This window comes from Nuphar pumila, chromosome 2 (assembly GCF_984573655.1).
Source record: "Nuphar pumila chromosome 2, dmNupPumi1.hap1.1, whole genome shotgun sequence".
NCBI classification, from domain to species: Eukaryota; Viridiplantae; Streptophyta; class Magnoliopsida; order Nymphaeales; family Nymphaeaceae; genus Nuphar; species Nuphar pumila.
The window spans coordinates 62,171,817-62,195,518 of record NC_143250.1 but is presented as its reverse complement, the minus strand read 5'-3'; the positions used below and the strand labels follow the sequence as shown (position 1 = coordinate 62,195,518).

Sequence of the window (23,702 nt, the reverse complement as noted above, 5' to 3'; positions counted from 1 at the left end):
CTTAAAGATGGGCATTTAAGCTCATATTGAGATAACAGAGGATCAGAGAGAGAGATGAATGTTGCAAAGGATCACGATAAGGGAAAGCAGTTCTATTCTTATAGTAATAGTGCTGCCTTGCAGCACTATTACTATAAGAATAGAAAGAGTTTGGATATGGTAAAAACACTTTATTGTAATAATTCTATCAATAAGAAAAACTATTTATTAAGAAAACCTCCAAAAGAGTATAGAGCTTGAACTTTGGATGTAGGTGGTCCCAACACCGAAGCATGTAATATTTTGCGTGAATTTGTTTATTTCTTGTCAAGTTCTATTTGTTTTGAGAGAGAGAGAGAGGAGAGAGAGAGAGAGAGAGAGAGAGAGAGAGAGAGAGAGAGAGAGAGAGAGAGGTGTACGTACCCCTACTCTCGAATGAGATTGCTACTGTTTAGTTAGTACCAAACATGGTGTAGAACTCTAGATCCGCTCAACCTTGATGCCAAACTGATTTCAATAATGCAAATTCGAAGGTTCACATTGGCTTTTGCTCTAGCTCATGCATTTGTGATTATCAAATTGAATGGAGCTCATTAGTTTCCAAAGTGACTTTCTAGTTTTTCTATAAACCTGCCCATATGATATCCAATAAAAAAAGAACCAAGAATACGTTTGGCAACTTATTGAGCATTACCACTCAAAAATTTACTTCTTCTTTGGCTTCTAGTAAAGTATGGGCAGAGAGCAGGAGCCATCTTGAAGCCACATGGGAAGCAAGCAGGCCACCCAGCCTGACTCTTTTGTTCTCTCTTCTTGCTTGCGTTACTAAAATCATCTCCAGACCCTAAGAGCATTCCAGTCATTTAGGTGAGAGACGTGCAAATGGTAGGACAGTTAGGGCTTTCAACGGGTCGGGTATCCAACCTATTAAGGTATATCTAAACCCGCTCAAATAAAATATCACCCGGTTTGAGTTTGGGTTCCGGTTTTTTCGGGTCACAAAAATGAAATCCTAGAATGGAACCCACATAACTTCAAAAAATGTTTTATTAAAAACTCTGATAACCCAGGTCAGGTTCTCGTCTTCACTCCTCTCACAGGTGAGAATTATGCTTATTGGAATCGTGTTGTTATGGTAGCACTATGGGCTAAAAACAAAATGGGGTTGATCGATGGATCCATGATCAAACCAGATGCATCGTCCCCTCAATTTGTCGGTTAGACCAGATGTAATAATATGACCCTTTCATGGTTGTTGAACTCTCTTTCGGAAAGTGTAATCTGCTCTGGTCGGGTTCGGGTTCGGGTTCGGGTCGACCCGATTTTTCATGGTCATAATTGATAATTTAGGTTCGGGTCGGGTACCCGATACAAACCCGACCGTTGACAGCTAAGCAATGGTGTTTCCGTTTCTTTTTTTTTAGACTTGGGGGTATATTTAACAACTCGTTTTCGTGTTTTTTTGCGGTTTTCCTTTTCCTAGTTTTTCATGGTTTTTCTTCCGAGTTTCTGACAATCCTAAATTCTACAGAAGATGTATCGAAACTGTTAAGAACCTTCTTCCGAAGCGGTAATTCCCTTTTTGAGTATTTCTTTTCTGAATTACCAACCTTTTTTTTCCTTTCATTTCTTTTGCCTTTGTCATTGATGTGATTGGTGAATTTTTTTGCCTCAGTATAGCAGATGGGTGTTCCTCTATTTGTTTCTCCAATTGGTCATCCTCTCTTAGAAATTTTCTTTTTTGGGGTGTGATAATTTGTTAGTATAATGCACTCCATGCGCCTCTCTTGGCCGTTTTATGGGTTCTTGTGGTGGTCAATAGGGCCAACCAACCTTTCTGTTTGAATGATCTTAGATGATGGGTGCTCGTGTTTTTGTTGTCTTTCTAAGTTGGAATTGTTTTGATTAGCAGTTTTCAATTTTTATTGGGTTATCCTCCGATGGAGAGAGTGTTGAGATTCTTGTGAACTCTTTATTGGGAATGAAGTTTATCTCTGTTGGTATTTGGAGATGAAGGGTGCGTGCATGTGATTTTGATTGTTACTAGACTCAGAATTTGATGTTTTTGAAGAGCATGTTTGGGTAATGTTAGCGAATGGTATTTGTGTTTTCGAATTGAGGCTCCGTTACGAGAAAAGTAATTTGGGGTTTTGCAATTTCGAGCTGAAGTAGGCATTCCGCATGTGTTTGGACCGTTTTAGATGGATTCTACCCGTTTTCTCTGTGATTCTAAGATGCATGTTTTAGGATGGTTTTTATCTGATTGATTTTGTACAAAGGGTGCTCGTCTTTCTTTGGTTGGATGATCCTCTACTAGATGGTTTACCCTAATGGTGCTCTAGCCTTACCAACAAGCCTCGCCTATGCCTGATTCTATGATTCTAAGTGAAGGCTACGTTTGGTTTTGTTTTTTTGGTACATCAAATTTGGTTTCTGAAATGGATTTGTTCAAGTAACATCAAAACGTAGGATCTCTGTACTATAGTGGCAATTTTTTTTATGATGTTATATCCTGATACTACTTCATAACATGGGGGAAAATCATTTTGGTGTTTTCCAGGCTTTCTTGCTTCAGCTTCTGTTTAGAAGGGTGGGTTTATTTAAATGTTTCCATATGAGGTGTAAATTCTATTCTTTCAATTTTATATTATTCTAGCGTAAAAGAACATATGGCTCATTTCCTAGTTGCATTGTCGTATTATTATTTGGTTCATCAAATTCTGATAATACAGTGCAACTAATTTGGTAGGTCTAAATGTCAATTGCGGCATAGACTACTGCAGTAAATATTAGCTTCTTTGATCTTTCTTGTGGGAATTCTCTTTATGTTTCTGAATAGCTATAGAAGATGGGTATGCTGCTTCTTTACTGCACAATAACCAAATTCTGACTTCAGACTGTATTTGCGCTGCAGCTTCTGCTAAAGGAAGTTGATGCTCTAAAAGAATGGCTTCTAGAGGGTGTAGATGTTTCCTGGCATTCATATTGAAGTTTCTTAATTTCCTGCAAACTTTTGTGGGAGTAGCAATTATTCTCTATTCGGTTTGGATTCTCAATCATTGGAACCATCATCATTATATTCCTCCTCCATCAGCACCTTCACCTGAAAATGCTCATTCTAGAATGTTGAGGTTGTATAGTTCAGAGGTTCAGAAGAATAATGAAGTTGTTGGAAACTCTCACCATATATTGTCACGCAAGCTTGGTGAGCATATTACTTCTGGCCTTGAAGCTGGGTTGGATTTCAATTTCAAAGAGCTTCCGGCTCCTTGGTAACTGCTTTGTTTCCTTATATCATTTCCTCCAATTGTGTGATTTTAGTGCTAGGATATGTGGCATTTCTTTCTTTTATTGGTTTGGAATGACCATTTTTGAGAGGTAAATTAAGAGTCCTGGGTTTGGGTATATGTTCATTTTTTTTTGGTGTAGATACTTTTTAATATGTGTGCATGATGCTGTTTCAAATAAAAGAAAGGTTTTAGTTCGGACTATATTTTGTTTTTCTTTGTCTCCACAACAAGCTCTCTGATTTTGTTGTTCATAAGCTCTCTGATTTTCTTGTTTCAAATTAAGTATTAGGTTGTTTGATTCCCTAACCTTTTCAAAAAGTAAGTTGGTTAAAAAGAAAATCTTTTGGAGCTTTCTATCTTGGTCGATGTACTACTATTCAACATAGTTGTATATGAAATTGAATCCTAGGTTCCATTATGGGATCCAAGAGTGTGAGAGATGATGCAGTTATTTATTATTACCTTTTAAGCATGTTTATTGGCTGAAGTTGTGAACCAGATCTACACAGAATCCGACTCAAACTGAATCATAGGTTCCATTTTATGACTCATCGTAAGCAAATTATATTCTCAGATCAAACCATCATTTACAAAGAAACCATGAAAATGTGATTGAATGAGTGGTTTTCATTAGAGAGTATCACTCATCTTTTCATATATGTACATGTTCATTTGGCTGCCATGCATCATGACAACCATCTGGGTGAGGAGAAATGAATTTTCTCCTCAGCTGTAATTGTTGACTTGAGAAAGAGATATCACATGCAGCATTCATGTGCTCATGTGTATCACATGCACGATAGTCATGAGAGAGAGACAGAGAGAGAGACAGAGAGAGAGAGGGTTTTTGTTGGGTTGTGTGTGTGTATATATATATATATATATATATATATATATATATATATATATATATATATATATGAGAGAGAGAGAGAGAGAGTAGGGGTGGGTTTTGTTGAGTTGTTGTGTAATGAGAGAGAGTGAGAGTGAGAGAGTTATCATGCGTAGAATGCATGCAAGAGGGGAGAACCTTGTGTTGGCATGGTGAGATGAAGCGGCAGATTTGAGTCGTGGATGTTATGTGGATAAGACAAAAGCTATGGCTAGGTGTATGGCATGTAGGTGCTTCGGGCCCTTCACATTCTTCTTGATGGTCGAGGATGGAAAATGAGATGAGGGAAGAGATAGTTAGTGACGTAGTTGCAAATGGTGAATGGTAGGATATGTGGACTGGATGAAAAATGTGGGAATTTGATTCAGCAAGCCTACTCTTGAGTATTTGGAGATAGAGCCTACGATTTAAAGTTGGTGAGAATTGAGGATGAGTTTGACTCATCTGTGTTTATAGTGGGAGTTCTTGTGCATGAGACAAGCTTTGTGCAATGATGAGGTTTTTCTTGGAATTCTTTTTGTTGGGTATAAAAGGGAGTGGAGGAAGATCAGCTCCTTCATGTCATACAACCAGAGGCAGGGAAGATGTACGGAAATGAAAAGGTTTAAGGAAGCGGTGGTGCATAGCGAATTGGGTATATGATAATGATATAATAATATATACAAAAAATTGTAATATTTTACATTTACAGCTTCATAAATTCAGTTTTGCCTACATGAAAAATTGAATTATTTATTGTTCTATGTTTTAATGAACATATAAGAAAGTGTTATTTTTGTTGGTGTTCTTGTGGATGCTGATGCATATAGCGGTGACCACATAGATTTATCGTTTCTTTGTGGGTTGTGAGTTTTTTTCCTTATGTTATGTTATTTGGTGGACCCATTCATCTTACTTATTTGTTTATTTGCTAGGTGTGCTCACTTAATGTTTGAGCTAAAACAAGTAGTAGTTTTGGTGCTTTCACTTTTGTAAACTTCTATTATGGAAGACCAGGAAGATGTGGTCGTCACTCCTATCCATATTGCATTCCATGTGTTAAAAAAACTGGATGAGGTAAATTCATGTGCATTGCATGTCGATGGAGAAGCAAAAATGCAAGAAGTGTATCGAAAACAGCCTGACCAAACCAAACCTGGTGCAACCCAAATGTCTATGCCTCTAACTGAAATATTGGAACTGGCAGAAAGAAAACTGAAGAAAAAAAGCTTTATGGATGTTGGAAGTTAGATCCGACCAAACAGCTAATCCAAATCTGACCATGTACAAATGGACCATATTGCTTGGTTTAGATATGAAAACATTTGGAACATTGGGAAGCTCAATACATCTCATTAGGAAAGGCTCCATACCCGCTTGTTCTGACTCCAATCATCCATTTTTGGTGCAAACTCCATGAACGGATGGATTGGGACCTTTGCAAATTGGAATATTTATACTCGAAGGAAATCAAAGAGGGGTCAATAAGATCTGCACTATGATTTATGATCTACCATATGCTAATCTAAACTAAACGAAAATTCTACTGAATATGAAAGCAACAACAGAAAAATCAAATGAACGAAAGTTATTACTAACTAAATTAATTACTTCCTCAATTAATCAATAATAAGGAAACTTACTAAATTACTCAATCTTCAAGCATTACATTTGCAATACATGTTGATACTATCAGCCGCTTGTGGCATCATTTTTCATATCAATCTTTTGTGTATATAGTTAAATTAATTGTGTTTGGATGATTCTTGCAATTATTAGCTAACCTTTCAGCATAACTGAAAACAACAACTATTTTTTAGAATTTGAAGAATGCCCTTGAACTTTGCAGTGGCTAATCAAAGAAAACCATGGATTAAGAAGCTCAAAATTCAGGAGTAGCATGCGATGTCCTGAACTCATGTTACTTGGATGGTTTAATTTTTAATTTCTTAGGGAGCTATATGTAGACCAAGATATAGTATTACCTGAAACCGAGGTGATATATATATTATTTTTTAGCTTTTTACCGACTTATACCTCTACACATGAATTGGAGGCTGACAACATACGATAGATTGTGAATAGTGGCTGGATATATGGATTACTCCACGTCGAGTATGTGCAGTAGTTGAAGGGATGAGTGAGTGTGATTTGAAATTTGTTAATTCACGTCCATCACATCCCCTTTGAGAGTTTGTGTTTCTAATAAGAATTTAAGGGAGGACTGGGCTTGCAACTAATGAGCTCGTGATGTGGATTATCTGAGATGGCAATTGCCCCAAGCAAACTCACCCTCCAACATTTTCATTTTTTCTAGGGGTTTTGCAATGCTTCAGATCTTAGATCCAAAGAATTGATGATGGAAGAAAGGAGGTCAGGGTATAGGCTCATGAGATTGTAGACCAGTACTTTGTTTGTCTCCATTTGTCCCTCTTTCTTCATCTGCACAAGAACTCCCACTACAAACACAGATGAGCCGGACTGATCCTCAGTTCTCACCAACTTTAAATTGTAGGCCCTATCTTCAAACACTAAAGAGTATGCTTGCTGAATCAAACTCCCACCTCTTCTATCCAGTCTGCATGTCCCACCACTCACCATTTGCAGTCACTCACCAACTATGTCTCCCTCATCTCATTTTTCATCATCGGCCATCCAGCACCCAGTCATAGCTTTTGTCTTATCCACATACCATACATGACTCAAATCCACCGCTTCATCTCACCATGCCAACATAAAGCCACCGCTCAATGCATTCCACACATGACAACTATCTCACTCTTCGTCTCTCTCAATACACAACCCAACATAACCCACCACTACTCTCTCTCTCCCTCATGACCATAGTGCATGTGATACACATAACCTCATGAATGTTGCATGCGATCTCTCTCTCTCTCAAGTCAACAATTACAGTTGAGGAGAGAAATCATTTTTTCATGATACATGGCAGCCTGATGAAGATGTACATATTGTCACGAAATGGTGCGAAACCCAAGACATTCCAAATTGTAATCCAAATGCCAAATCAAAATACATTTGAATACTAACAAGATACAAACTAATATAAGTTTTGTGAATAAATGATTTCATTCATAATGAACAATAAAATACATAAAAAAAATAAATACATAAAAACCTCACTACAAAATGCACTCAAGAACACTAAAAAATATCTAGAACTACCCATCACTATCGCACCTTACAAAGGCACCCACCCACCTATATTTATAGAGAAAAGTAGAGGAGAGAAGAAGATAAGTGAAATGGAGAAGGGAAGTCCTCTCTCATTAAAAAATGAGAGATAACTCCCAATGGCTAGAATTCTAGCCGTTGGGATCTAGTCAAACTGGCTTTGACTTGACTCCCATATATATTATATATATTACATTAATCTTAACACCCCCTCAAACTTATTGTATCTCACTGTAAGTTTGAAATTACAAAAGATGAAACCCAATACACAAAATATCTTTATAGAATTCATAAAGTTCTTCCATTTGGTGCCTCTTCAAGGGGTGCTCAATCATATGCTTCATTACATAAAGGATCTTCAATATCATCAATTCTTGATATTCTCTTCTTCTGGCTGCAGATAATATCTAGGCCCATATGCTCTTATTCTGGCAGCAGATATTATCTCATCTTTATTGACAGCTACTCTCGTTATACTTAGATATTCTTTATGAAGCATAAGTCTGTAACTTTTTCCATATTTCGCAACTTTCATGCCTTTGTTCAAAACCATTTCTCTACCAATATTCTGCATTTTCATTGTGATGGAGGTGGTGAGTATACATCAAAGGATTTTACTGATTTTCTCCAAAGTAATGGAATAAAGCGTAGAGTGTCTTGTCCACATACGCCACAAAAAAATGGGGTCGTTGAGAGAAAGCATAGGCATATTGTTGAAACGACCATGAGCATGATGCATGACAGTAATCTTCCCATTCGTCTGTGGACAGAATCATTCCATTTAGCTGTCTATATTATAAATCGTCTGCCTATGACAGTTTTGCAAAATAGTTCACCACTGTGTTCCTTTCTTGGCATTCAACCCGATTATAATGCACTGCGTGTGTTTGAATGCATTTGTTATGTTCATATTGATGATTCTCTCAGGAACAAATCCCAACCAAAGGCTTCCAAGTGTAGATTTGTGGGATATGCTGATGATTATAAAGGTTATCGATGTTATGACCCCATGACTAAGCGTGTTAAGATTTCCAGGAATGTGTTTGACGAGAATAATCTTGGAGATGTATAATTTAATACCTGTCAAAGGATTCCCAGAGAAGAAGTTTATCATCCGTGGATGAATGCAGAATTATTTGCAGATGCTTATGGTGATTGCTCACCTCAATGTACTCAATAAACAAACTCAGTTGACCAAAATAATATTGACTCAGGCCAAGCATGCTTACCTAAATCTGGTGATCAGGTCTGTGGAGCTTCACACACTGAAGAAGGGGCAGACCCACAATCACATCCTATTGACAAATTTAAAGGGTATATGTATGTGCGAAGAGAAAAAGGTACTCCCCCTGCTCCTCACATTGGATCAGATACTTATGTGCCTGTTGGAAACCTGAGGAGTTCAAATAGAATCTGACATCCTATTGACAGATGGGTCAGCAAAGATCAAATCTTTGATGATTCAATCATACATGATTGAGTTGCGAAAACTTCTGGATAGGTATCCTCCACCTGAACTGAATTCTTTCTGGTTAAAGAATCTCTTTCTAGTTGCTCTGGAACAATTAGGAGATTCTCTGGAAGAAATACGGAGTTCTGCTTCTGGTGGCAACATGCTATTGGGTGGTGGTCCCACTTATGGGGTCAAATCAATACGTTCTAAGAAGAAAGATTTGAATATCAATCTCATCGATATCATCTATCTCATAAGTATCATACCAAATCCCATCAATCCAATCACTTTTTCGAGAAATACGAGACATCTAAGTCGTACAAGTAAAGAGATCTATATAAATGCCAAAATAGGAATAACACTTGATATCATTAGAAATGCCCAGAAAATATCATATTCGTGAAGCAGAAACATAGATGTACTCCTATGAATGTAGAATATACCGAATTCATTGATTAATTAGAATTGTAATTGTCAATTTATCCATACTACAATAATTTTTCTATGGATCTTCAACTTTTTCTATCTCAGGTTGATAAGCATGATGAACCCACAAAGTTTCATAATGCTGTGAAATCAAACAAATGGATTGAGGCCATGAATGAAGAAGTGGAAGCGCTTCATGAATGTCAGACATGGGAAATTGTTGCCAGACCTCCTAACATAAATGTTGTTGATTCTAAGTGGGTTTATAAAATCAAATACAAACCCGATGACATTATAGAACGATACAAAGCAAGACTTGTTGCAAAGGGGTTTATAAAATCAGTCCCGTGGTCAAAATGGGGACAATAAGAATTATATTGTCTTTAGCCGTCAAACATGGATGGACATTGAATCAGTTAGATGTCAAAAATGCATTTCTTCATGGAGACTTGAAGGAATAAGTTTACATGGAACAACCTCCAGGATATGCTGAGGGAGACCCGAGCACATATGTATGCAGACTAAAAAGAGCCATATATGGTTTGAAGCAGGCCTCACGCTCGTGGTTTGAGAGTTTCTCCTTAGAAATACAGAGGCATGGGTTCTGTAGATGTCTCTTAGACCACTCCTTATTCATCTTCAAGGATAAAGGCATAACCACCTTGTTGTTGATATACGTTGATGATATTATAGTTACAGGGAATTCAATGAATCACATTTAAGAAATAAAAGGACTATTAAGTCAAAGGTTTAAGATGAAAGATTTGGGAGATTTGCGTTATTTCCTTGGGGTCGAGGTGGACAGGAATGATGGTTACCTGACCTTGACACAACATAAATACACACTAGATTTATTGAAGAAATTTGGTATGCAAGATTGCAAGCCTTTGTCTACACCGAGTGTCTTACATCAAAAGCTCAGTTCACAGGATGGAGATTTGTACCCGGATCCTACAAGATATCGAAGTGTAGTTGGCATGCTTCAATATCTTACCTTTACTCGCCCGGATATTGTTTATTCTGTCAATCAAGTATCGCAGTTCATGCATTAGCCATGAACAGGGCATATGGATGCAGTCAAGAGGGTGTTGAGATACTTAAAAGGTACTATTGGAGATGGGTTGGTTTATCAGAAAAGTTGGAAAAGAGGAAGCATGCATGATATCATGGTCTACAGTGATGCGGTCTGGGCAGAAGATCCTGATAAAAGGAGGTCGGTTTTCGAATATTGCATCTTTCTTGGGGAAAACCTAGTATCCTGGAGCAGTAGAAAACAAAAAACAATAGCTAGATCAAGTTCTGAGGTTGAATATCGATCAATGGCTGCTGCAACTGCTGAAGCTACTTGGACAAGGCATTTGTTGAATGAATTGAGGAATATATTTCCAAGTCTATTTTATTGTGTGACAATCAAAGTGCCATTAATATATCCTTTAATCCTATTTTCCACAGTAAGACAAACCACATTGAGATAGATCAACATTTCATTCGATAAAAGGTTGAAGACAGAGATTGAGCGTCATTTTATTCCTACAGAAGACCAGGTGGCGGATTTATTTACAAAGGGTTTGACGAAAAACAAATTTTAGTTCTTGAAGAACAAGTTGTCCATGGTTCAAGACCATGCACAACTTGAGGGAGGGTATTAAGTGTCGTGTAGTGCTGGACCCAGTTTGGGTCTGACCCAGATCCAAACTGGGATTGTGCATTGACGTGTTTACTGGGGCACAAATATAATATTGTAACTTGTTATAGGACAATCATGTCCATAAGTTGTAACCTAATACCTAATGCTTAAATACATTAAACAAGGCCACGATAACATAATGAATAGTCGTGAGCCTGTGTGCAGCAAAAACGACTCAGCGTCTCCTCTTTCTTCTATCTTTATCTTCTCACTTTTCCCTCTTTTGCATATCAGCTCAAGTGGAAACTGATGTTCTAACACCAAGTCCCACACTCATGTAAAGCTTCTATTTCCTCATTCATAGCCTCAACCCATTTGATTGACATAGACGCTTGTGGAAAATTGATGGGTTCATCCTGCTTTGCAATCTAGGAGATGAACAATTGTAAGTCTGTGGAGAAGTTGTCATAACTGACCCATTTTTCAATAGGATGACGAATCCTCTCAGACCTCCTGGGCTGCACAATAAGTTGCTGAGCATTGTCTTTGTTTCGCCGCACATAAATAGCCCCTTGAAACTTTGTAACATCTGAAACGAGCATAGTAGTATCCTGCATATTTGACGACTCTTCCCTTTGTGGATGCACATCTATCTCATTCCATTCAGTGGGTAATATATCACATGAGGAAGTGTCATGTGTCTCCATTTGATCAAACAGCTCAGCGGCGAGCCGTGACTGATAACCTTCAACGTCCTTGTTGTGTCCCTCTACACTCCCTGGGCCCTCAGTATTGATCTCATCAAACACAACATTTCGTGAAACTCTGATGCGACCAGTAGTAGGGTCGTAGCAGCGATAACCTTTGTACTGATCAGTATATCCAACAAACTTACACCTGCATGGCTTATCCTGGAACTTGTCACGTTGAGAGCTGTCAATATGAACATAGCATGTACAACCAAACACTCGCAATTCATTATAGTCAGGGTGAACCCCAAAGAGTGTAAAATAAGATGATTGATTCTCTAACAATTTCATCGGCAGTCGATTTATGACATACACAGTGGAATGAAAAGCTTCCATCCACAAGCTTAAAGGAATATGAGTATCATGTAACATGCTCCATGCAGTTTCTACAATGTGTCGGTGTTTTCTTTCCGTCACACCATTTTGTTGTGGTGTATGTGGACAAGATATTCGATGACTTATTCCATTATCTTGGAGAAATTCAGTAAATTCTTTTTATAAATTCTCTCCCCCACCATCGCATTAGAAATATTGAATTTTAGACGAGAATTGATTACATACTAAAGCACAAAATGAGCGAAAAAGATTGAACATCTCAGATTTGTGTTTCACAAAATAAATCCAAGTGTATCTGGAATAACTATCGATGAATGTAACATAATAACGGCTGCTTGATAAAGAAGATTGTGGGGCAGGTTCCCAAACATCAGAATAAACAATTTCAAAAGGCATAGAAGCTCTTTGATTTATTGAGTGAAATGAGAGAACATGACTCTTACATAATTGGCAACTGGAGTAAAGGGAAATGTCAGACTCAACAATCAAACTAGACCGTGGAACAAGCCCATCAGACAAGTTTTTTAATAAATGAATGATTACAATGACCCAGACGACGATGCCAGATCTCTGGCTTATTACACTGAGATAGATTAAAACAATTTTTGAATAACACTAGCTGTGAATTTGTTGAAGCATCACGAACATGAGGAGACTCTTTGAGGACATACATATTTCCCTGTCGTTCTCCTTCAACTAGCGTCTTCTTCGTGAGAAGATCCTTAACACATACAGGAAGAGTAAATTCGACAGAATTAGTATCGTTGACAAGTTTAGAAACATAAACAATATTTTTGACAATACTGGGAGCATGATAAACATCAAACAAACGTAGAGAGGAATTAAGGAGTGAAAGGGAAACATTTCCAACATGAGAGATAGGATGAAGAGCACCATCTCCGGTTTTAATACTAAATTTACCACGATAAGAATTGGGCTTCGAAATCTTACCAACATCACCTGTTACATGTGCAGCAACCCCGGAATCAATGTACCAAGTTCCCTGCTCAGTATGTTTGAAGTTCAACCCTGAAAGAGCAGAAATCAGGAGATTCTTCACATTCTCCTTTTCATCATCTTTAGAACCTTCCCTTGCTTTTCCTCTATTAGAAGGTCCTGCACCATTAAATTTGCCTTTGTTTTTCGGATTATGCCAGCAATTCGCTTTAATGTGCCCCCTTTTATTACACTAAAAACATGTTGGAACATTTCTAGATTGTTGGTTTCCTGAAAATGAGTTAGGTAACATGGTGGGCGTGGGAAGCAATCCACGACCTCCTTGATTGTTTCTTTCCTGTCCACGTCCTCCTCTAAAACCTCCACATCCTCGACCTAGCATCATTCCTGTGACAAGTACATCATGGTTACTGAAATTCAATGCCATCTCCTCACCTCTAATAGTAACCTCATACTGAATTTGTTTCGCGCCTAGATCTTCAAAACTGGGCAATGAAGGGAGACATAGGAGAGAGGTGACCAGCATGTGGTAGTCAGATCCAAGACCATTCGGTGCCTGTTGAACTTTTTCTTTGTCAGGGATTTCACAACCTACCATGGCTAGCTGATCTGTGATACTCTTGACTTTGTTCAAGTATTCTGTAACTGATAAGCTCTCTTTGTTCAAAAGCTGAAGTTCTCTCCTTAAATGCAGAATCCTAGCCTCTGAAATATGTGAGTAGGTCGGTGCCAATATCTGCCACAACTCCCTAGCCGAACATTCATCTGGAATGGCCACTAATACCTCTTGAGAGAGAGCAGAGGTAATGTAGGACACAACCGCCTCATCTTTTCTCCTCCATGCTACAAATTCTAGATTACGAACTAATTTATTGGAACCCCCCCCCCCCCTTTATCATCTCGTTCTTCCTGCAGGACAAACTCTGGTGGTGCATGAATTGTTCCATCGAGGTGTCCAGAGAGATCCAAACTTCTAATGAAAGGCAAAATTTGCCTCTTCGAGGTTAAGTAATTCGAGTTCAACTTTTCAGATATAAGTTGGCCAAGAAAACTAGACGAAAGAAAAAGAGAATCCATGAGGAAAGACAAACAGGGGTCGATGGCACAAAAGGCAATAAATAGAACACAGCAACCCAAGGGAACACTCAGTCCAGCAATACAATTCTCGCCCTTTTTTTTTTAGGGTACGAGTACGGACAGTCAGAAATAATCAGCAGTGCTCCCTTGCTCTTGAGAAACAGGTCAAATTTGGTCTGATTCTGATTTGACCAGGTCTGCCGTTAATCATCAAAAGTGGGGCAGACGTTAAGACAGAAGACACCCCTATCCAAGTTGTGTAAGCAGATCTTTATATATATATATTGTTTTTTTTTATCTCACGACAATGATCAGAAATAATGTTGACGATAAATGAGAGGAAAATCAAATCCGATGGATGAAAGAAGTAAGAAAAAGGAGATCAGATCTGTCAAGAATTGAGATCTGTCGACAATACCAGATCAGACGTTATGTGAACAGATTTCAATCTGTTTCAAAAGAATCGATCCTCACACAGCTCTGACGTCCAGATTTGGAAGCAACAAGGATTTATGTTAAGGAATAAGAGGAGATCTGATACGTGGGTCAGATCTGAAATCACAACCTAGCCAAACTTAGGGGATTTAAAACGACAGCTGTGTGTGATGCCTGAAAAAATTGATTTGAATGAAAGGACAGATTTGAAGTCAACAAAAATCCGATTCAATCAGGAAAACAGAATTTAATTTTGGGGAAAAAGAAAGGATCACGGTAGAATAGAGATAGATGTTGGGGAGAGAGATAGAAACGAGAAGGAAAAGGAGAAAAAGGAAATCACTATACCTGTTAGATTATTGGATCTCGCAGGATACACCTTCTGGAATCAGATTCGCACACTTGGGTGGTGATCAGACACGAACCTGCTCTGATACCATGTAAGGGATCACGCTCCAGCGTTCAACCACTGCAGAAGAGAAAGAAAGTTGAGAAAAAGAGGCTACAGTGAGAGGTGTGATACCTATTGTGTATCGTGCCCTATATTTCACAATATATATACACATTACAAGTTGGATCGGGTCTTACATTAGCACAGACCCGATACCCGATAACATCAAATATTGTTACAGGTTACATAAAAGGTCCAGACCCAGATCTGTAAACAATATACATTCTTAATACTTACAATGCATCAAAAAATGGAATCTATGATTCAGTTTGAGTCGGATTCTGTGTAGACCTGGTTCACAACTCCAGCCAACCCACATGCTTAAATCGTAATCACTACGTGCGCCGTCTCTCTCACACACTCTCAAATCCCATAATGGAACCTAGGATTCAATTTCACTTTCACCTGGCCCGAATTTGCATGATTCTGATAGTAATCACATCCATCCCATGTGGAAAATAAACCTCCACCAGGTTTCCATGCGCTTTTCATAAGACATGCACCAGATCCAATGTGTTCTAATGTACTCACGCCGGGATCCAAGTTCATGTATGTGATCCACATCTTTTTGTCGGCTTTCCTCGGATCCAACAAACCCCCACCCAACCTGCTTAGTGCACTCTCACCATATATTGGACACCGGCTTAAGAATCAAGAATGCAAATGCATTCACAAGGTCCAACAATGGACTTGGCACAAAGGCACACAAAGAGGCAAACACAAAGAGGCAATCCACTAAGGGATAATACGAAAAGGCCTTATAAGAAGGCTACACATAAAAAAAGATACTTTTTTTATTAAAGGAGGAGCTCTAAAAGAGGATACAAAGCACAAGGGGGAGAGCCCTATTTATACACTCAAGGGACCACAAGGGGGGCTCCCAATAGAGTCGTTGGGAGCCCCCAACGACTCTATGGTGGCCCCCCCCTATGTGGCTTACAATAAAGAAAATAAAAAAAGGAAAAAGAAATAGTGGAAAAAAAGAAAAGAAATAAATACCCCTATAGGGTATTTATGTGAAAAGACCATAATACCCCTATCAGGTATTATGGTGTAAAAGAAGGAATATATATATATATATATATATATATATATATATATATGTTAACACCCTCCCTCAAACTTTACGGGGAGATGACGAAAAGTTTGCCAAATAAAAACAATAATCGGGGAGCAGGAAGCACTTTAGTAAAAAAATCTGCAAGCTGATATTCGAATGTGACATATGGCAGTGTAACTGTCCCACGGAGATACTCATCACGAACATAGTGACAGTCAATTTCTATATGTTTGGTCCGCTCATGAAATGTGTGATTGCTGACAATATAGATGGCACTTTTGTTGTCAAATCAAAGATTCGAGGCACCGGAAATTTCAACTCCCATATCTTGAAGAAGACTTCGAAGCCACACAAGTTCCATTGTAGTAGTTGTCATAGCCCGATACTCAACTTCAGTAGAAGATAACAAGACTTTCTGTTGCATCTTGCATCTCCAAGCAATCAGACAATCTCCTAAAAAAATGCAAAAACCTGTAGTTTAGATTCTGTCATTTGGGTTTCCTCTCCAGTCAACATCAATATAAGCAAGCAAATTTAATGAAGAGACTGAGGATTGAAATAACCCTTTAATTAGAGTGTTTTTTATGTAACGAATGATCTGAAGAACGACACTCATATGCACAGTTGTAGGATCATGCTGAAACTGGCTAGCAGAGTGAACAACGTGTGCAATGTCTGGTCTGGTGATAGTCAGATAGGTGAGAGATTCAATGAGTTGTCTGTAGGGTGTAGGATCTTTCAGTAGAACCCCATCCTCTAACCGTAGTTTAACATTGATAACCTCTGGAGTCTCCACCTTTTTATAGTTTGAAATTCCAGATTTGGAACATATATCCGCAACAAGCCTCATTTGTGATAATATATACCTTCGGGGAGAGTATGCAACTTCAATGCCAAGAAAATATCTAAGAAAACCTAAATCAGACATATCAAAATTATCTTTTAACATATTTTTAACATTAATAATACCCATCTCATCATTGTCTGTGATGATCATATCATCAACATACAGTAAGAGAATCACAATCTATCATACCAAGCCTTAGGAGCTTGTTTAAGACCATATAAAGCTTTTAATAGTTTGAGAGTTTGACCTTGTTTAATAGTAATTCCCGACGGAGGATCCATATATACTTCTTCATTTAATTGGCCATTAAGAAAGACATTTTTAATATCTAATTGGAATATAGGCCATTTCTTAGATGATGCTACAACAATTAGGGTTTTGATACTAGTCATTCGAGCAATTGGGGCAAAAGTCTCCTCATAGTCAATGCCATACTCTTGTGAGTATCCCTTAGCTACTAATCTTGCTTTATAGCGTTCTAAGGAACCATCACTTTTTGTCTTAACTTTGTAAACCCAACAACATCTAATAACTTTTTTATTTGGAGGAAGTTGAACTATTTCTCAAGTTTTAGCCTTTTTTTAAAACATCTAGTTCTACCCTCGTTGCTTTAATCCAATGTGATATATTTTTTGCTTGATTAAAATAATGAGATGGCTCATAGTAAGAATGTAAGGCTATTAGACAAACCCTATAATTAGGTGTGAGAGATTCATATGAGACAAACCTATTAGGTGAAATTGATTCTCTAGAGGATCTCCTAAGGGAAGTTTCTTCCATAGGTTCGTTAAGTCGCGAGAATTTTTCTAAAGCACTAATAGGTTTCTCTTGCCCGCGCCGAGTGTAAACATGGAGATTGTCACCATGAGTTTGTGATACTTCAACATTATGTGTATCTTCACTATTATGTGCATCTTTTAATGTTTCCGGATGACTTAAAGAGTCATTATTTATATCTTCTAAAAGATCATTTAGAAACATATATTCAGTTTCATTTTGTTTGTCTAATACTTCAAATCCGTTCTCATCTTAAAAAACGGTCACATCTTTTGAGACATATAACTTATTGTTTTTATAGTCAAAGCATCTATAGCCCTTTTGATTTTCACCATATCCTAAAAATACACATTCAATTGCCTTTGGTGATAATTTATCTCTTTTATGTAAAAGAACAAGGCATTTACATCAAAAAATACGAAGATGATTGGAATCGGGTGTCATTTTAAAGAGTTTTTCATAAGGAGAGATGTTATTTAATTTTGAGGACGACATTCGATTGATTAAGTAAGTGGAGGTTAACACGGCTTCGGCCAAAAAAAATTTAGGAATATTTTTAGAAATAAGTAATGATCTAGTGGTTTCTAAAATATGCCTATGTTTTCTTTCCGCTAGACCGTTTTGTTGAGGAGTTCTTGGGCATGATCTTTGATGACAAATACCATGTTGTTTTAAATATGTTTGGAATTCATTTGATAAGTACTCTCCACCGGAGTCGGATCTAAGAATGGATATGTGACTTTGAAATTGGTTTTGAATTTTTGCACAAAATTCTTTAAAAAGGTTAAAGACTTCTGATTTAAGATTAAGAAAATAGATCCATACATATCTAGTATAATCATCAATAAACGTCACATAGTATGAATAACCACCTTTAGATAGAACCGAGGATGGTCCCCATACATCCGAATGCACCAATTCAAAAGATCTTGTTGAAATAAAGGTTCTCGTAGGAAATGAAATAAATTTTATTTTCCAAAAATGCAATCTTTGCAATTGATATCTTTTTCTTTACAAAATTTGTTTCCAAAAGAAAAAAGATACATTTTAAAATAACTTGGATGTCCAAGTCTTTTATGCCATGTTTCAATACTTTTATCTTAGACATAGGTACAAAAAGAGTTTGTAGGGAACGTCAAGTGATCCATATATTAAAGATCTCCCTTTCTATGGCCTTGCCCAATCCGCTTCTCGGACTGGAGATCTTGCACAAAGCACCCTTGAGATGAGAAAGATATTTCACATCCATGATCGGCAATTTGGGAAACAGAGAAAAGGTTGAGGTTTAGTTTAGGAACTATTCTAACTTTTGGAACAAAGAAATTTTAAAATTTTTTATGATCTAGAGTTTCAATGCCATTTATTTTGAGAAAAGTTTCATCGGCCGTAGAGACACAAGGTTGTTTTGAATTGGTGCATACATTGGTTAAAGCACTTTCATGGGGAGTCACGTGAAAAAAAGCTCCGGAATCTAAGATCCAAGAATATGTATCGGGAGGTGACGAAGAAGCAATGACGGCACCGGAGGTGGAAGAAGTAATGTTTAGGATTTGTTGGGGAGCCATGGATATTTGTCCAAGTGTGTCTTTGAGATCCACGCTTTTGCCTTCATCTTAGTGGAGGATTCCTCAACGGAAGCCACCTTAGGCTTGAAAGTCCCATTGAATTTTGGACATGCGGGTTTGATATGTCCCAGCTCATAACAATGATGACATATAATCATCTTCCTTCCACCATTCCCTTGTTTTCCAAAATGGGGTGGTTTAACATGATTGTCGGGTTTAGATACGACAAGAACTTCATCCACACTTTTACTCATACCATGCCGAGTCTCTTCTTGAGTAATTTTGGTAATGACATCCTCTAAAAGAGAGAGAGTGGATCTATGAAGGAGTGAGGATCTTGTTCAAATTCGGGACGAAGCCCAAATAAAAATTGAAACAATCTATCTTGTTCCATTTGTTTTTGTCTAAGCTCCACATCCTCCATAGACACCCATTTAGGCTCTAAAAGAGCTAATTCATCCCCCAAAGGGTTTAAAGCACTATAGTAATCTTGGATGCTCATATCTCTTTGTTTCGTAGTTCTAACTTTCTCTTGCAAAAAATAAGCTCTTGCAAGATCTTTTTGGGTATACATACCCTTCATAAAAAATCAAGCTTCATTGGCTCGGCGAAATTTAGCAATATTTGCACGTACCTTAAGTTCAACGTTGTTCATAAACTATGCTAGGATTTTTGCATGGTTGCTTTCCCAATCCTTCATTTGTCGTTGATGGTCTTCAATAGCTTTGAGGTGAGCATCTTCCTCAAGAGCTTTTTTTTGACCTCCTTCACTCTTGGTGAGCTCAAGTTGACGTTCCGGAACAGGCCCCATTACGTAACCCCAAAGTTTTTTTCTTTTGAGGTTATTCTCCATTGCGGATGCCCACGTCATGTAATTTTTTCCATTTAGCTTGATTGATAGGTCGATCTTGGCCTCCATTGCTCCAATAAGGAAGTACGTGAAAGATTTTAAATGTTCTCGTCCTTCCCTGCGTGAAAGCTGAGAAACAAAGAAAGAGATAGAGAGGGAGAGATGAACTGCAAGAAAACCGATACCCACTATGTTTCGTAGGGTCGGCTGCTGTATTAACCTCTTTATAATAACATACTATTACAGAAATTAGGGTACAAAAGTACCCTTATTACAAAAGAATAAATTACATCGTGCCATTAATGAGAAGGCAATGATCACGGGTCTGGATCTCTAGACCCGTGACAAGGGGAATACACTTCTTTTCACCCTCCCTCAAGTTGTGCATGATCTTGAACCATGAACAACTTGCCTTTTGACATCCAAAATCTGTCTTTTGTCAATCCTTTTGTAAATATATCCGCCACTTGATCTGTAGTTCGTACAAATTCAGGCTCAATCTATTTCTCTTCTACCTTTTGTCTCACAAAATGCTGATCTATTTCAATATGTTTGGCACGACTGTGATGGATTGGATTAAAAGACATACTAATGGCACTCTGGTTGTCACGCAAAAGAAGTGATCGAGAGATCGATTCTCCTATTTCTGTCAGTAAGTGTCTAATCCAAGTAGCTTCAGCAGTGGCGGCTGCCATTGACCTGTATTCAGCCTCTGTACTGGATCTGGCAACAACCTTTTGTTTCTTACTACTCCAAGAAACCAAATTCATCCCAACAAACACACAATATCCGGATACTGATCTGCGTTCATCTGGGTCTCCCGCCCAGTCTGCATCAGAATAAACAGTGATCTCATGTGCATTTTTCCCATTGGTCTTTCTCTTATATAAGAGGTCATCCCCAACCGTTCCCTTTAGGTATCGAAGTATCCGTTTAACTGCTTCCATATGCCCTTCACATGGTGCATGTATAAACTGAGATACTTGGTTCACGGAGTATACTATATCAGGACGAGTAAAAGTGAGGTATTGTAACATACCCACTATGCTACGGTACTGTGTGGGATTATCAAATGGATCTCCGTCTTAAGAGCTAAGCTTTTGATGAAGAACGCTAGGAGTTCCCAAGGGCTTGCAGTCTTTCATACCCGCTTTATTGAGAACATCAATGATATACTTATGTTGAGTGAGAGTCATCTCTTCAGAGGTACTGTCGACTTCAACTCCAAGAAAGTATCGTAGTTTGCCAAGGTCCTTCATTTTGAACCTCTGATTCAAGAGATGTTTGACTTCTACAATGTGCTCATTGGAATTACCAGTGATGATGATATCATCTACATATATCAACAACAGAGTAACTGCGTCTTGGTTCTTAAATATAAATAAGGAGTGGTCAAGAAGAGATTTCTTAAAACCATATTTTTGTATTTCAAGAGAAAAACTATCGAACCAAGATCGAGATGCCTGCTTCAATCCATATATCGCCCTTTTTAGTCTGCATACATATTTTGTAGGATTGCCTTCTGCATAACCAGTGGGTTGTTCCATGTATACTTCTTCTCTCAAATTTCCATGAAGAAAAACATTCTTCACATCAAGTTGGCTAATAGTCCATTGATGTTCAATAGCTAAAGAAAGTATGACTCTGATTGTCCCCATCTTCACCACTGGACTAAAGGTTTCATCATAGTCCTGTCCTTACTCTTGTGTAAAACCTTTAGCTACAAGTCTCGCTTTGTATCACTCTATAGTCCCATATGGTTTATACTTTATTTTGTACACCCATTTCGAACCAACAACATTTCTGTCGCTGGTCTTGATACGACATCCCACGTACCACATTCATGTAGAGCTTCCATCTCCTCATTCATTGCTTCAATCCATCTTCTGGAATTTGATGCTTGGGAGAACGTTGTGGGTTCATCTTCTTTATTCAAGGCTGTTAGAAAGAGTTGAAAATCTAATGAGAAATTTTCATAACTGACCCATCTTTCAATTGGATGGCGAGAACGGGTGGATCTTCTGGTATCAACGATGTTGGATGTAGAGGATGTGTCAATGTCTGAATTAACTATGGTGGGCGGCTCTCTTTCTCGTCGAGTGTAGACAAAGACTTTATACCTTTCTGGATTCAAAATTGAGTCTGTATTTTCATGGGCAATCATTTCATCAGTAGACACAAATTCCTTATCCTTTTGAGTACAATTTGAGCAAACATCACTAGGTCCTGAGAGAAGTTCATAATTCAACCAAGGATAATAAGCCTCGATTTTAGATTTTGATTCTGAAGAACTAGTACATCGACAATCAAAATTTAATTCATCAAAGATGACATTTCTTGATATTTTGATGCGCTTGCTCACCGGATCATAGCACCTGTACCCTTTATAGTCATCAGCATAACCCACAAACCTGCACTTCAGGGCCTTGTCCTGAAACTTATGTCTCATTGACCTATCAACATGAACATAACATAAACAACCAAACACATGCAAATCATGGTAGTTGGGATGTACACCAAAAAGAGACAAGTAAGGAGACTTGTTTTCCAAAATAGTCATGGGCAATCGATTTATCACATGAACTGCAGAATGAAAGGCCTCTGTCCATAAAGTAATCAGAAGAACTATCATGCATCATGCTCATCGCACTCTCAACAATATGGCGATGCTTCCTTTCAGCAATCACATTCTGCTGAGGTGTGTGTGGGCAAGACACCTTTTTCCTTATCCCGTTGCTTTGAAGAAAGTTAGTAAAGTCAATGGAAGAAAATTCACCTCCTCCGTCACATTGGAAACTAAGGATGTTTTCAGAAATTTGGTTTTTGACAAAGGAATGGAAGTTCCGGAACAACTTGAAAGTCTCAGATTTGTGTTTCATGAAAAATATCCAAGAATAACGTGAATAACTGTCAACAAATAAAAGATAATATCTAGTTCCAGATATGGAAGCAATTGGGGTAGGCCCCCAAACATCAGAAGAGATAGTCTCAAAAGGTCTTGAAGCTCTTTTATTGATAGAGTGAAATGGTAAGACATGACTCTTACATAAGAGACAACTAGAACATTTGTTGTCATTGACATTTATTCCTAAACTTGACTTGGGAATGAGGTTATTTGAAACAAGCTTTTCAATGAAACTACTACTGCAATGACCTAGACGACCATGCCAAAGATTTGGCTTATTGATTTCAGAGACACTGAAGATACAGGTAGAATTTTCAGAAGGCAACGATGAGTGAAGCTTCAAGTTTGGTTCTGCAGAGCGAATATGTGCTGAAGGATCTTCTTGAAAGACATACATATTGCCTTGTCGTTTTCCTCTAGCGAACGTCTCCTTCGTGCAGAGATCCTTGACAAGAACAGAAGAGGGAGTAAATTCAACTGAGGCTTTGGTATCATCAACAAGTTTAGAGACTGAAACAATGTTTTTCTTGATATTAGGAGCATAAAGAACTTTTGAAAGGTTGATAGAAGATTCAGACAAGGGTATAATAGAGTTTCCAATATGAGAGATAGAGTGGTGTGATTCATCTCCAGTAACTATACTACTTCTACCAATGTAAGGAACACGTTTTAGGAGCTTACCGGCATCACCAGTAACGTGAGTTGCTGCGCCAGAGTCCACGTACCAATTACCTTGCTCATTCTGTTTTAGATTCAATTCTGTTAAGGCTGGCAACAATAACTCCTTTACTTTTCCGCTGGTCCTTGTACTGTCTGTGCCTCTTTTTGCTTCAGTTTGTGTCGATTTTCCTT

The 23,702-nt window shown here is 38.0% G+C and overlaps 1 protein-coding gene across 1 annotated transcript in view; it reads left to right on the top strand.

The window, feature by feature from the left end:
• The first annotated feature begins 1,442 nt into the window (after window positions 1-1,442).
• LOC149845552 (tetraspanin-18-like) overlaps window positions 1,443-23,702 on the top strand; it is a 30,176-nt gene continuing 7,916 nt past the window's right edge. Inside the window, exons 1-2 of the mRNA XM_089995823.1 lie at window positions 1,443-1,549; window positions 2,894-3,251. Coding sequence (XP_089851949.1) covers window positions 2,926-3,251 — 326 coding nt within the window. The 5' untranslated portion in view covers window positions 1,443-1,549; window positions 2,894-2,925. The remainder of the gene's footprint in view (window positions 1,550-2,893; window positions 3,252-23,702) is intronic.